This window comes from Silurus meridionalis, chromosome 26 (assembly GCF_014805685.1).
Source record: "Silurus meridionalis isolate SWU-2019-XX chromosome 26, ASM1480568v1, whole genome shotgun sequence".
NCBI lineage: Eukaryota > Metazoa > Chordata > Actinopteri > Siluriformes > Siluridae > Silurus > Silurus meridionalis.
In genome coordinates, this window is record NC_060909.1 from 18830991 (window position 1) to 18846812 (window position 15822).

Below are 15822 nucleotides of genomic sequence, written 5' to 3' on the forward strand. Positions count from 1 at the left end.
ACTGATAGACAGACAGATGGATAAATAGACTGACTGAGTAAACAGACAGACAACACCAGATATAGATAGATAGATAGATAGATAGATAGATAGATAGATAGATAGATAGATAGATAGATAGATAGATAGATAGATAGATAGAGACAGACAGACAGACAGACAGACAGACAGACAGACAGACAGACAGATTATATACATTATCTCCCAAAAGTAATTTCAGCATCTATGTTATTTTCTTCTTAAGAAACAATAATATGCATGAGTGCTGCAGCGGCACTTTAGAGGTTGCAGAAGCAGAAGATCCACTCGTCAGTGCTCAGATCGTACACCACACACTGCAGCAGGTCTGTTTGCAGGCCGTCGTCCCAGAAGGAGCCTCTTCTAAAGTTGTTCTCTAAAAAGTCCTCAATCAGTTTGCTGAAGACGACCTGTCCAAGAGCATGAATTACTGGAACCATGTTTTGTGGTCTGATGAGACTGAGATTAACTTGTTTGGATCAGATAATGTCCAGCATGTGTGGAGACGCCCTGGTGAGGAGAACCAAGAAGATTGTGTCATGGTGGTGGCAGCATCATGGTCTGGAGCTGCATGAGTGCTTCTGGTACTGGGGAGCTGCGGTTCATTGAGGGAAACATGGATTCCAACATGAACTGTGACGTTCTGAAGCAGAACATGAGGCTCTTCCCTTCGGAAACTCCCAAACTGCAGTTTTCCAACTTAATAATGACCCCAAACACACCACCAAGATGAAACTGCCTCGCTGAGGAAGCTGAAGGTGAAGGTGAAGAAGTGGCTAAGACCTGTCTCCAGACCTGAACCCTATTGAGAACCTGTGAGGATCCTCAAGCAGAAGGTGTAGAAGCTCCATGTGTGTAACATCCAGCAGCTCCGTGATGTGATTATGGAGGAGTGGAAGAGGATCTCAGCAACAACCTGTGCAGCTCTGGTGAATTCCACACCCAGGAGGATTAAAGCAGTGCTACATAACGATGGTGCAACACACAATGTTCACACTTTGTACACAGTTTCCACGTGTTCACTGAGGGTGGACTCACTTTAGTTACAGTTATTTAGACAATAATGTGTGTATGTTGTTATTTTCAGCAGACAGTAAATCAGTACTGATACACAAACTGCACACTGAGACTCGAAATATATCCACCTTTCATTTCTATAGTATTGTTTCTTAAGAAGATAATAACATGGATGCTGTAATGTGAGGGGTGCACTTACTTTTGGGAGATACTGTATATACAGATTGATAGACAGATAGATTGATAGATGGCCCTGGTTCAGGTTACCATAACAACAGCACGTATCCAGCTACTTGGTGCACATGTTTAGTGCACTGCACGTGTTCATGGCCACCATCAGGTCACGTGTGAAGACAGAAGCAGACTGCAGACTGGAGGTGTTTAGATATTTATAAATCTATTTATATAAAAGTGTTTCAGTGAATAAAGCAAGAAAACGTTGAGCAGCAGGGAGTGACGTGTGTACGTGCTGAACCTCCTGACTGGATCCACGTCTGCTTTCAGAGCTGTTCATGAATACAGATCACACACACACACACACACACACACACACACACACACACACACACACAACCGGGAAAAATTTCACGGAACAGATCACTTATTACCAAATCCTGATTGGATTTAATGATGCGTATGAATGAGCAAAAAAAAAAGCAAAAAAAGGGTTGCTAGGCAACTGGGAAACATAAATTCCCATAGGATTAGCAAACAGCTGAGGCTAGCGATGCAGCTAGTGAGAACGTTCACATGGACGTGAACTCAGAGCTGTGGACAAGTTTCCTGCTCTGAAACAATCAAATTTACACATGGAATCTGTTTTTCTGCGTTTTCTGTGGGTTTTTACTTCATGTGAAAAATATACTGTAAAACAAAGTGTGCACTTCAGAGGGAAAGAGTTCATTTGGGACATGTGTCATTTTAGTTTTTGTTTTGTCATGAATTCTTCCACAGTACGTAGTGTGTTATATGTTATATAAAATATATCTCACACAATTTGAAACACAGCCTCCTATACAAGTGCCCTAATTACACACTACAGTACACACACTAGGTCAAGTGCACTAGATAAGGAGTAATGAACAGTTATTACATCATAATGAGCTGTTCTGTTTGGACGCAGTAATAATCGAAAGGCAGAACATCATTATAATGTGTGTGTTTGTGTGTTTGTGTGTGTGTTTGGCTGTCTAGACGCTGTGTTTTCTCTTCAGAACTCCAAGGTCACAACAGTAACCAGACACACACACACACACACACACACCTCTCTGCTTTTAACACGTCTTAGTCCGAACTAACATCCCAAAAGGACACCCGATGACACGTTTGTGGGCGTGGCCTGTCCAGCGAGTGAACTATTTAAACACCGTGTGAAAATCGTGTGTTTGTTTAACCTGTTGAATTTTTCACCTTTGCTTCATTTTTTGTTTTGTTTTGGGGTTTTTTTTACCAGATTTGTGTCGAGATTCTATTTTTTTGTGTTAAAAGTCTTATATTATATAGTAAAATATACAGCAGAAGATTCAGGCCAAAGAAAAACGACAGAATTTTAAACTGAAACATAAAGAAAAAACACTGTACAGAGTGTTTACCTTTTTTTTTTTATCATTTAAAATTAATTTTTTAATTATTGATATATTTGTATTTTGATGTAATATGGCAATTAAATGCACTAAATGGGTTTAGTTTTTCTAAAAAAGAAATAAATCACATGTTCATTTTAAGAGACGTGTTTTATTTTCTCTTGTATATTTAGTGTTTAATAAAGAAAAACTATTTATCAGATCATTTCACTAATCAATGGAATCATCTGTAGATACTCAATTACTAAAATAATCGATAGCAGCAGCGCTAATGCGCGCACACACACACACACACACACACACGCATGCATGCACACACAGACGCACACACACACACTTAGCCCATGCGTAATGGCTAGTTTTTCCTCTATAATGCACTATAACGCATAGGTGCCCACCCTTCACAGTGCACTTATATAAAGAGGTCACGTCCCAAATCAGAGTGTAGGAACCTTTTACACACACAGTGCACTATGTAGTGTCTAGTCGTAAATCTCAGTGCACCAGGAGACTATAGGATGAGACGTTGTAGTGCACAGGTACAGAAGATACAGAGCGAGAAATGTAGAAAACATACGAAAAGCAGATACAACATTGTCCATGCTTTTGGATCAGCATAAGCTTTTGGTGAGGCATCGTAAGATTGTGAGATATTGTGAGGTGTTGTACAGTGCTGTCAGGTGTAGTAAGGTATTGTGTGATATTGTAAGGTGTTGTGAAGTGCTGTGGGGTGTCGAAAGGTGTGGTAAGGTGGTGTGAAGTGTAGTGAAGGGTTGTGAGGTGTAGTGAGGTATTGTGTGGTGTAGTAAGGTGTTGTGAAGTGTTGTGAGGTGTAGTGTGGTATTGTGTGGTGTAGTAAGGTGTTGTGAAGTGTTGTGAGGTGTAGTGAGGTATTGTGTGGTGTAGTAAGGTGTAGTAAGGTGTAGTACGTGTAGTAAGGTGTTGGGAAGTGTTGTGAGGTGTAGTAAAATGTTGTGTGGTGTAGTAAGGTGTAGTAAGGTGTTGTGAAGTGTAGTAAGGTGTTGTGAGGTGTAGTGGGGTGTTGTGAAGTGTAGTAAGGTGTAGTAAGGTGTTGTGGTGTAGTAAACTGTTGTTAAGTGTGGTAAGGTGTAGTAAGGTGTTGTAAAGTGTAGTAAGGTGTTGTGAAGTGTAGTAAGGTGTAGTAAGGTGTTGTGTGGTGTAGTAAGGTGTTGTTAAGTGTGGTAAGGTGTAGTAAGGTGTTGTGAAGTGTTGTGAAGTGTAGTGAGGTGTAGTACGGTGTTGTGAGGTGTAGTAAGGTGTTATGAAGTGTAGTAAGATGTAGTAAGGTGTTGTAAAGTGCATTAATGTGTTGTCAGGTGTTGTGAGGTGTAGTAAGGTGTTGTGAAGTGTAGTAAGGTGTAGTAAGGTGTTGTTAAGTTTAGTAAGGTGAAGTAAGGTGTTTTGAAGTGTAGTAGGTGTTGTGTGATGTAGTAAACTGTTGTGAATTGTTGAATAGTGTTGTGTGGTGTTGTGAGGTGTAGTAAGGTGTTGTGAGGTGTTGTGAAGTGTAGTAAGATGTTGTGAAGTGTAGTAAGGTGTTATGAGGTGTAGTATGGTGTTGTGAGGTGTAGTAAACTGTTGGGAATTGTTGTTTGGTGTTGTAAGGTGTTGTAAAGTGCAGTAAGGTGTTGTCAGGTGTAGTAAGGTGTATTAAGGTATAGTAAGGTGTTGTGAAATGCAGTAAGGTGTAGTAAGGTGTTGTGAAGTGAAGTAAGGTGTTATGAGATGTAGACTGGTGTTGTAAGGTGTTGTGAAGTGTAGTAAGGTGTATTAAGGTGTTGTGAAGTGTAGTAAGGTGTTGTGAGTGTAGTAAGGTGTTGAAAGGTGTTGTGTGGTGTTTTGAGGTCTAGTAAGGTGTTGTGAGGTGTAAGGTGTTGTGAGGTGTAGTAAGGTGTTGTGTGGTGTTGTGAGGTGTAGTAAGGTGTAATGAGGTGTAGTAAGGTGTTGTGAGGTGTAGTAAGGTGTTGTGTTGTGAGGTCTAGTAAGGTGTTGTGAAGTGTAGTAAGGTGTTGTGTGGTGTTGTGAGGTGTAGTAAGGTGTTGTGAGGTGTAGTAGGTGTTGTGAGGTGTAGTAAGGTGTTGTGTGGTTTAGTAAGGTGTAGTAAGGTGTTGTGAGGTGTAGTAAGGTGTTGTAAGGTGTTGTGAGGTGTTGTAAGGTATTGTGTGGTGTAGTAAGGTGTTGTGGGGTGTAGTAGGTGTTCTGTGGTGATGTGAGGTGTAGTAAGGTGTTGTGAGGTGTAGTAAGGTGTTGTGTGGTGTTGTAATGTGTAGTAAGGTGTTGTGTGGTATTGTGAGGTGTAGTAAACTGTTGTGAAGTGTTGTATGGTGGTGAAAGGTGTTGTGTGGTGTTGTAATGTGTAGTAAGGTGTTGTGAGGTGTTGTGAGCTGTAGTAAACTGTTGTGAAGTGTTGTATGGTGGTGTAAGGTGTTGTGAGATGTAGTAAGGTGTTGTGAGGTGTAGTGAACTGTAGTAAGTGTTGTATGGTGGTGTAAGGTGTTGTGAGGTGTTGTGAGGTGTAGTAATGTGTTGTGAGGTGTTGTGAGGTGTAGTAAGGTGTTGTGTGATTTTGTGAAGTGTTGTGTGGTGTAGTGAGGTGTAGTAAGGTGTTGTGAGGTGTAGTAAGGTGTTGTGTGATGTTGTGAGGTGTAGTAAACTGTAGTGAGGTGTAGTAAGGTGTTGTGAGGTGTAGTAAGGTGTTGTGTGATGTTGTGAGGTGTAAGGTGTTGTGTGGTGTTGTAATGTGTAGTAAGGTGTTGTGAGGTGTAGTAAGGTGTTGTGTGGTGTAGTAAGGTGTTGTGTGGTGTAGTAAGGTGTTGTGAGGTGTAGTAAACTGTAGTGAGGTGTGGTAAGGTGTTGTGAGGTTTAGTAAGGTGTTGTGTGGTGTTGTGAGGTGTAGTAAGGTGTTGTGAGGTGTAGTAAGGTGTTGTGAGGTGTAGTAAGGCGTTGTGAGGTGTTGTATGGTGGTGTAAGGTGTTGTGAGGTGTAGTAAGGTGGTGTAAGGTGTTGTGAGTGTAGTAAGGTGTTGTGAGGTGTTGTATGGTGGTGTAAGGTGTTGTGAGGTGTTTTGAGGTGTAGTAAGGTGTAGTAAGGTGTCGTGAGGTGTAGTAAGGTGTTGTGAGGTGTAGAAAGGTGTTGTGAGTTGTAGTAAGGTGTTGTGTGGTGTTGTGAGGTGTAGTAAGGTGTTGTGAGGTGTTGTGAGGTGTAGTAAGGTGTTGTGGTGTTGTGAGGTGTAGTAAGCTGTTGTGTGGTGTAGTAAGGTGTTGTGTGGTGTTGTGTGGTGTAGTAAGGTCTTGTGAGGTGTAATAAGGTGTTGTGAGGTGTAGTAAGGTGTTGTGTGGTGTAGTAAGGTGTTGTGAAGTGTTGTGAGATGTAGTAAACTGTAGTGAAGTGTTGTATGGTGGTGTAAGGTGTTGTGAGGTGTAGTAAGGTGTTGTGTGGTGTAGTAAGGTGTTGTGGTGTTGTGAGGTGTTGTGAGGTGTAGTAAACTGTAGTGAAGTGTTGTATGGTGGTGTAAGGTGTTGTGAAATGTTGTGAGGTGTAGTTAGGTGTTGTGAGATGGTAAAGATGGTGTATAATGGTGTCAGTTCGTATGTAGTGTATGAAGGTAGGTCGCAGGGAGGATTCAGGATGCAGACACTGGCTGGAATAAGCTGGAATATGGATAGACGGATTTAAAATAATATTAATATAGAGATAATATCAGCGTTATGAAACTAAAACAAACACAATCCGTCAAAATGGCTCCTTTATTCGTATAATTACGCGCAATAAGGTTCAGAAGAGAGCGCGCGCGCGTGCCCGCTTCGACGAGCTGCGCGCTCGGGTACTCGGGGGCGCGCGCGCGCGTGCGCCTCAAATAACGGTCCGAGGTTATTTCGCGAAGCCGCGCACTTGTTTTTTTTTTATATTATGATAATTTTCCTTCACGCTGGAGCACTGAGTCCCCTCACACACACACACACACTCACGGACTCACCCAGAACACGAAGGAGTAGACGATGAGCAGGCTTTTCAGACACGTTATCACGGGTTTGGTCTCCATTCTCCTCGATGCCATACTACAAGTGAACAGGCGGGTGCGCGCGCTGCCTCTCCTCGCGCTTCCAGAGCGGGGGTCTCTCAGAGCGCCGCCGCTCACGGGGCGTCAGCCAATCAGAGAGCGCGCTACCTCGCGGTGTCCCGCCCACTGTGGTGACGTTGTAACACCCCCCCTCCCCTTTCAATCACACGCGCGCGCGCGGGCACGCAAAAGAGCACGCGCCCGCGCCCGCGCTTCTGTTGGTGCGGGTCACGTGATGGTGCGCTAAGGGCGATGGCAGGTGCATTAGCATCATCAGCGCGCGCGTCTCTACAGAAGTGTCCGAACGTGTGACGGAATCCTTTTCCTTTCATCGTGTTTCTGTGTTTTATTCACTCAGTCATCAGCGCGTGCACAGAAAAACACGCCACCTTTTCCCTTTATTCAATTCACGACGAAACCCTTCGACTGCGGTGTTGCCACGGCAACCGCCCCAGTCTCCCTTCGTCCTCCTTCTCCCTCCTGTTACAGTCCGCGAGGCGTTTCCGGTTCCGGTGAAGCGCACGTGCGTGCTCCCATTCTAACTACTAGTGCGCATCAGATTCCCATTTTCCTATTCTCTCTCTCTCTCTCTCTCTCTCTCTCTCTCTCTCTCTCTCTCATCTCTCTCTCTCTCTCTCTCATCATTCTCTCTCTCTCTCTCTCTCTCTCTCATCATTCTCTCTCTCATCATCTCTCTCTCTCTCTCTCTCTCTCTCTCATCATTCTCTCTCTCTCTCATCATTCTCTCTCTCTCTCTCTCATCATTCTCTCTCTCTCTCTCTCATCATTCTCTCTCTCTCTCTCTCTCTCTCTCATCATTCTCTCTCTCTCTCTCTCTCTCTCTCATCATTCTCTCTCTCTCTCTCATCATTCTCTCTCTCTCTCTCTCTCATCATTCTCTCTCTATCTCTCATCATTCTCTCTCTCTCTCTCTCTCTCATCTCTCTCTCTCTCTCTCTCTCTCTCTCTCTCTCTCTCTCTCTCTCTCTCATCATTCTCTCTCTCATCATCTCTCTCTCTCTCATCATTCTCTCTCTCTCATCATTCTCTCTCTCATCATCATTCTCTCTCTCTCTCTCTCTCTCTCTCTCTCATCATTCTCTCTCTCTTTCTCTTTCTCTCTCTCTCTCTCTCTCTCTCTCTCTCTCACAGACACATAAACATATTAACATAAATTTAAATGTTGCAGCTGATTGTGATCATCCTGAATCCTGAATCCTGAATCCTGTGTGCTACACTCGACTCTGAACACCGGGAACTTCACCCTCATTCACACTGACACAATACTCAATACACAAAACTACACACTTGCATCTCAATACACAAAACAACACTAACTGGGAGGTTTTGTGTGGCACTGCGAGGTGTTGTGGGATTATTATGCTGTAATTTTCTGTGTGGTATTGTGCAGTGTTGCGAGATGTAGTTGCGAGGTTCACAACTTCTACGTTGTGAAGTTTGTGTTGTGCTGAAACGTTCAGACACACAAACGTGGCTCCAGGTGAAAAGTCGTCTCCGTGTCTTTACTGCGCTCATGTGATTGACAGCTCAGTGTGAAAAAAGTTCACGCCTTGGCGTGAGGATCGGCACGTCGGTGTGCTCCATCAGCAACCACCAACTCACAATCTATTGCCAACGCCGCCGCGTCTGCTAATGCTAACTGTAATGCTAATGGAATCTAACAGGTTAGCTAGATGTCAATCATATGACCGACCTGTAGTCATGTAGCTCACACACGTGACTGTAGTACCGACACGTGTGTGTGTGTGTGTGTGTTAAACTGACTATTACACCAGCTAGTACACACAAAACGTCCACTGACTGGCCACTGAGCCGCTGCTGAAGAAAAAAAAGACCAGAATGTAACAATGTACCCACTCTTTTCCTCCGTCTGCGTATGATGTAATGTTTTTTATTTTTGACTCTGATAAAGCGAAGCCTTGTTGATGAGAGAATGGGAAAAGGGCTACCCCATGTTACCAGAAGATCTGGTGTGGAAAAAGGGTGGCCAAAATACCATGAAGTGTTTTTACTTCATTTAAACACAATGAGAAACAACACGTGAGAACGAGAAGGACGTTTATAAAAGTGGAAATGGCTTCTTTCTCAAAGATCAGATGGAGGACACACTCATAACCAACAGCCTCCTGCATGTGGGAGAAACTCGCCTGCATGGACCCTCCTGCTGAACTTCTTCCAAAGATTCTAAGTGAAGTTCTTCTGGGACAATCTGCACTGGACCCCTCAAAGTGTTCTGCTCCTACATAAGGACGAGAGGTGGTCAAGGACTCATCCAGCTGGCCAGCAGAGGAGCAACATACCACCTCCAGCTCATTCAAACACTCCTGACAAACACCTAAAATCCCACACGGAAGCTCAAACCATTCTCCACAGAAGAAGTGGACTGGGACTTGATGCTGCTCTGTTCTTCATGTTCTTTTTTTGACTTCCTTCTTTTCAGTCTTTTTAAAGTATGGACGTGTTTAAAACACCAGTGGGTGAACACAGTGAGCTCCTCTACAACGTCCCCAGACCCAATGAGCTTCTTCTCTCTAAACGTCCCGTCAACAAAGAAGACGCAGAGACGAGTTTCATCACACTTTAGGGGTCAGGTCACTACACACACACACAAATTCCTGCACGATTAAAGGAAAAGTCATGTAGAGAAACGTTGTAGAAGTGATGAAGAAACACGTGCTGAAAGAGCCAGCAGACACGTGTGGAGCGACACGTTCATGACTGGTGAACACGTGAAACCGGTGTGGAGAGAGAGAATTCTACACACCACCACTGACTGAAAGGGCAGATGATCTCCAGTGGACATTGGGACATGGTGCTGGAGCTGTGAATGGGTTTGGAACTGAGGGCAGATGATCTCCAGTGGAGAATGGGACATGGTGCTGGAGATGTGAATGGGTTTGGAACTGAGGGCAGATGATCTCCAGTGGAGAATGGGACATGGTGCTGGAGATGTGAATGGGTTTGGAACTGAGAGAAACCGCACTGTACGTGATTCATATGGTTTCTGTTTGGAGAGAAAAACCTCTGGTTGTTTTCTGGACTGTAAAAGTGTTTGAAGTGGAGGATCTTCTCTGCTGTGGCGTCTCTGTGGTGTTTATAAAGCAGTGTTTAGATTTGGGTATTAAGTTCACTGTGAAACAGAAACATACGGATCTGATTGATGTGACTGAAGGAGAACAAAAGTCACTGTGTGCATCAGCAGCAAAAACACAACTGAACAGAAAGTGGAAGAGAAATTGGACTGATATTTAAGAAGATAAAATCAGAATCATTGATTGTAATGAGCAGAAACTCATGAACACAGTGGAGACTTTTGGAACTGAATGTTGCTGTAATGAGGGTTTGTGGGTTTTTCTGTAACTTTCACACCAGAGCCGGAGTCACGTAGTGTATCATATACCCACATCAAACAATCTGCTTCTCTCTCTCTCTCGCTCTCTCTCTCTTCCCCTCCGCCCTTCCTCCCTCTATCTTTTCCTCTATCTCTTTCCTCCGTGATCACTCTCTCTCCCTCAATCCCTCTCTTACCCCCTTGTCTCTCCTCCCACCTCTCCATCTATATCTCTCTCTTCCTTTATCCCCCTCTCCTCTCCCTCTATCTCTCTCTCTCTCCTCTACCCCCTGGAATAAGAATGTATCAGAACCCGTCTCTAAACAGACACATCACGGGTGGATTCTTTGTTTTTGTTGGTTCCCAATGTATCAGTTTTAAACCAATAAAATAAAATGAAATTGACTTTAACAGCAGTGAAACATCTTCAGTCTCGGATGAGTAAAAGCAAAAACTTCTTTATTGCAGTCTTGTTCTAATGAGCCCATAGAAGGTGATCACATCAAAATGATCCAGCACACACACACACACACACACACACACACACACACACACTTATACCCTGAAGTCACCTGGAACCTTTTTCTAATTTCTTTTTCTTGGCAAATTCCCCTTATTTTTTTCAGTTCACTCTTTTACATCGTATCTCTGTTGGTTTCCTTTATTCAGCTCCATCTCACAGACGTTCTGGGACAGGTCTTAAGAGCGTTCTCCACAGACAGTATCGTCAGTTTCAGTTCTTCTGCCTCGTCACTGAGGTCGCTCGATTTCTCTCTCTACTCCAGCTGTTCCAGAGAACCCCTGTCTGCCTCCTCGTATCGTGCTTTTACACGTGATATGGGCACACAGACCTCGTCTGACCTCCCTGCTGTTTATCTTCAGAAGAAACAAACCTCTAATGAGGACTTTGATGACGACTCCTGCATTCCTACATCAACTCTACCGTCTCCTCCTTAGCCTTCATGTTGGTCTCCTACTTCTCCTGATTATTATGATCCTCCCATAACTTCACCTGATTCTGACCCTGATTTATTTTTCCCAATAAACACGTTTAAGTCTGCCTTGTTCGTTGTTGTTCTGTCTCTCCTACACACTCACATCACCAGTCAGACTCCACTCTATTCCTATCTCATTATTATTATTATTATTATTATACTTGGAGTAAAAAGATCACATGAGATTATCAGATAAATAGGTTTAATCAGCTACTTCTACTGTATCTAACAGCTTCTTTACTGATTATTAGGTCAGTTTGTTGGATTAATACGTTTGATTAAAAACACACGCTGGATTAAGTTGATTAGAATATGTTTCTCTACATCACATGAACATTTCATCATGATCCTGGTGGTTGAACCTCAGGAGCAGATCAGAGTTTCCATCCAGGATGAAGGATATTTCACTGTGCACGAATGAACTCAGAGCTTTTGGGCTCAGTAAAAGACTTTATGATGATTTATAGCTGCTGGAATGGAACTGATGGATGTTTTTATGAATGTATTGTCTCATGTCGTGATGAAATTCGGCGAAATCGTAGTAAAAATGTCGATCCGTGTTGCATGTTTTCCCAGACGTCGTTCTCAAACGCGATCTCCGCAGGGAGAAGATGTGTGAGCTCTGACTCTGGTCTGAGGATTTGTTAGGGAGGTCGGTCATAACTTCATCTGAGTGTTCCATGTTCCTAGAGATGAATGTGAAGATCATGCTGAGAAGATCCAGTTGCTCCAACAAGCAACACTTTGGTCTGATGTTCGATTCGGTGATGTCTGCATTTCAGTCTTTTTATTGTCTGGAGTTTGATCCAGGGGTTTAAACTGAAAGTTCAGGATGAGTCTGAACACTGAGTTCTCTGCTCCAGTCTAGAAGGTGTGGTCCAGAAGGAGACGTGAGACGTGATTTTCACGCTCTTCAGGTGCGTAATCGGGTCGGGATATTACACTCAGCGGGGGTCTGCAGGGGATCTGATGGGAAGCTGCAGGTCAGGAAGGGAGATCAGCTGGAGGTTCTGCTGTGGTTGTTTCTTGGGGGTTTGTTTATGAAAATTCAAAAGAAGACGACAGACAGATTTCTATCAGATTCTAGTCTAAAGGTATAGTTTTGAGGGAAAGTGATACTGTAATTCAGGCTTTTTTTCATCTTTCATCAAATCAAAGACCTGAAAGGAAGAGGAAACATCAAGTGCACATCTTCAAAGGCTTTTTCTTCAATCCAGGTCCAGCAGATCAGACCAGTCCTGCTAGGAAGAGAGAGAGAGAGAGAAGGAGAGAGTGAGAGAGAGAGAGAAAGAGAAGGAGAGAGAGAGAAGGAGAGAGAGAGAGAGAGAGAGAGAGAGAGAGAGAGAGATACATCCAACTTACTAGAGATACAACGACATGTTTGTTCAACTTCCATCTGATCACAATCCAGTCACAATCCATCTCTCTCTCTCTCTCTCTCTCTCTCTCTCTCTCTCTCTCTCTCACACACACAAAATATACACACACACACACACACACAATACATACACATTCACAATACACACTTATACACACAAAATATATACACATACTCACAATGCACACACACAGTAGGCATACATACACACACACACACACACACACACACACACACACACACACACACACACACACACACACACACACATACAGAATAACATGTATTATTGAATAATAGGAACTAAGGATTGAACTAAAGAAATCAGGAATCGTTCACTTTATTCACATGAATTTTTACCCTCAGGAATTCTGGCTGTAGTTGATGGTACCTTCATACCCACGCTGCCAACCTGACTTCTAATCACACTGAAAACCCGAGCGAAACACGGCTTCCTACCACAAGCCACCGCTGCTCTTCTGAACACGATGCTCTTCATGGAGGATCAGAAACACCACACTGAGAGAACACACTTATTTCTTCTCTATCTGGTGAATCATAATTACCTAGACTGAGCAGCAGACTCGTCCGTGTGGAAGTGATCAGGTATCTCCTTGGACCAGTCTCGCTGCATGACCCCTCTCTTCTTAACCGCCTGTCTAAAGAAAGATATTTTAACGTTTTACACTTTAAATGTAAAAAAAGTCCAGGAATAAACAAAATCAACAAAACCTTCGGAAAAACACGTAAATGCCATTTTATTTCCCTGCAAACTTTTATTGTCACCACATTTTTTTATTTAATCATCAACTATAAAGTCCGAAGATCAACTCGTTCTTTGATTGATCTTCATGTCCATATCTTCATTGTATCTTTATATTGACGTTGATCAGTAAACAAATAGCTGAAAAATCACAAGTCCCCACACTCTTTCTATGCGTTTTTACTTTGTTCTTTATATAAAGTACTTATTGCTTTTGATTCAGTTCTGATGAAATACATCCAGAAATGTTGCAGTAAGTTGAAATATTTTCAGAAGCAGGAAGTAATGATTTGGCTCTGTTTTTGCATCATAACTACTGCGTGTTACAAAACACTTCACTTGAATAAATAATTGTTGTGATTTTAAGGAGAATCGTGTCTTTCATTTAAACACTTTGTCTGATTTTAAGACAGAATATATAATAAATCTTAAATGAAGAGGAATTCGCTTGAGTTTAAAGATCTTTTCACACAAATTAAATATTTATTAAAAAGCTAGTGTTCAAGTTCATTAGACTAAATCCACTGCTGGGACTATGGGTTTTAATGCTCATTTAAAGACTTTTGGTTCTTTTCTAAACCCTGGATATGATTTTACTGCTCTGAAAGATCATCTGTCTCACTTCTAATCCGTATCTTCTTAAATCATTATTTCTTATTTTTAGACACTGTAGTGAGTTAGTTAGTTAGTGAGTTAGTGAGTTAGTTAGGTAGTGAGTTAGTGAGTTAGTTAGGTAGTTAGTCTTTGCTTACCTGGAGTCATTGTGTGAATGTTGAAGTGAACTCATGTTTGGTAACCAGCATCTGAACCTCAAAAGAACCGCAAAGCTGCACACAAAACCCACAAAACTCTCTGTGATCAAACATCAAAGGCAAACATTTCTACAAACAAACAACTTTCTCAACCGAAACTTTCTCAATGATCACATTCAAATCTCTTTCAGTAACAAAACAGAATACCTCAGATACTCACGGCTTTCGTTTCTTAGACTCTGGACTCTGATCAGAAGTCAGTGATCATAAAACTGGCCATGACTCAGCACATACTCACTTTAACACCTCTCCACTCCAACACCACTCCACTCAACACCTCTCCACTCCATCACTCCACTCCAACACCTCCACTCCAACACCTCCACTCCAACACCTCTCACTCCAACACCTCTCCACTCCATCACTCACTCCAACACCTCTCCACTCCATCACTCCTCCAACACCACTCACTCCAACACCTCCACTCCAACATCACTCCACTCCAACACCTCTCCACTCCAACACCTCTCCACTCCAACATCACTCCACTCCAACATCACTCCACTCCAACACCACTCCACTCCAACACCTCTCCACTCCAACACCTCCACTCCAACACCTCTCCACTCCAACACCACTCCACTCCAACACCACTCCAACACCACTCACTCCAACACCTCCACTCCAACACCTCTCCACTCCAACATCACTCCACTCCAACACCTCTCCACTCCAACACCACTCCACTCCAACACCTCTCCACTCCAACATCACTCCACTCCAACACCTCTCCACTCCAACACCACTCCACTCCAACACCTCTCACTCCAACACCACTCCACTCCAACACCACTCCACTCCAACACCTCTCCACTCCAACACCACTCCACTCCAACACCTCTCCACTCCAACACCACTCCACTCCAACACCTCCACTCCAACACCTCTCCACTCCAACACCACTCCACTCCAACACCTCTCCACTCAACACCACTCCTCCAACACCTCTCCACTCCAACACCTCTCCACTCCAACACCTCCACTCCAACATCACTCCACTCCAACACCTCTCCACTCCAACACTCCACTCCAACATCACTCACTCCAACACCTCTCCACTCCAACACCACTCCACTTCAACACCACTCACTCCAACACCTCTCCACTCCAACACCTCTCCACTTCAACATCACTCCACTCCAACACCTCTCCACTCCAACACCACTCCACTCCAACACACTCCACTCCAACACCACTCCACTTCAACACCTCTCCACTCCAACACCTCTCCACTTCAACACCACTCCACTTCAACACCACTCCACTTCAACACCTCTCCACTTCAACACCTCTCCACTTCAACACCACTTCAACACCTCCACTCCAACACCACTCCACTTCAACACCACTCACTCCAACACCACTCCACTCAACACCACTCCACTCCAACACCACTCCACTTTAACACCTCTCCACTCCAACACCTCTCCACTTCAACACCTCTACTTTCAGAAAGTACAATCTTTATATATATATATATATATGAGGGAAAGAGGAAATTGTGTGCAGGCTTGTTTTGAACCCCTTGCCATTAGTTATAATAGAGCAGTGAAGTGGTGTGGAACGTGTGTTTGCCGTTTATAAGAATGGCGATAATGTAAACGCAGCACAAAGGGAATTTTAGCATCATTACCAGTCAGGATGTCATGATCGTGTCCTGTTTGCTCATGTGATTACAACGTGGGCGTGTCATTTTGAAGAATCGGCTCAACACAGCGATGATGCATGTTGTGGAATGGAGCTGTGAGAGCTTCTCGTTAGAGCAGCTCAAACAGCCTCAATATTCTCTAGTGTGCGGCTTTTAAACCGCCACCTGGGGACTT

The 15822-nt window shown here is 43.4% G+C and overlaps 1 protein-coding gene and 1 long non-coding RNA gene across 3 annotated transcripts in view; both read right to left on the reverse strand.

The window, feature by feature from the left end:
- tspan7b (tetraspanin 7b) overlaps positions 1–6770 on the reverse strand; it is a 24020-nt gene extending 17250 nt beyond the window's left edge. The window contains exon 1 of the mRNA XM_046840669.1: positions 6616–6770. Coding sequence (XP_046696625.1) covers positions 6616–6696 — 81 coding nt within the window. The 5' untranslated portion in view covers positions 6697–6770. The remainder of the gene's footprint in view (positions 1–6615) is intronic.
- Positions 6771–10493: 3723 nt separating this feature from the next.
- LOC124380011 lies at positions 10494–14199 on the reverse strand. 2 transcript variants are annotated; one of them, XR_006924570.1, is made up of 4 exons: positions 14147–14199; positions 13940–14014; positions 12991–13083; positions 10494–12287 (listed from the first exon to the last, which is right to left on the reverse strand). It is a non-coding gene; the product is annotated as an uncharacterized LOC124380011 (long non-coding RNA). The 2 variants fall into 2 exon arrangements; XR_006924569.1 differs by lacking the exon at positions 14147–14199 and having other exon boundaries at positions 13940–14132.
- Positions 14200–15822: the final 1623 nt, after the last annotated feature.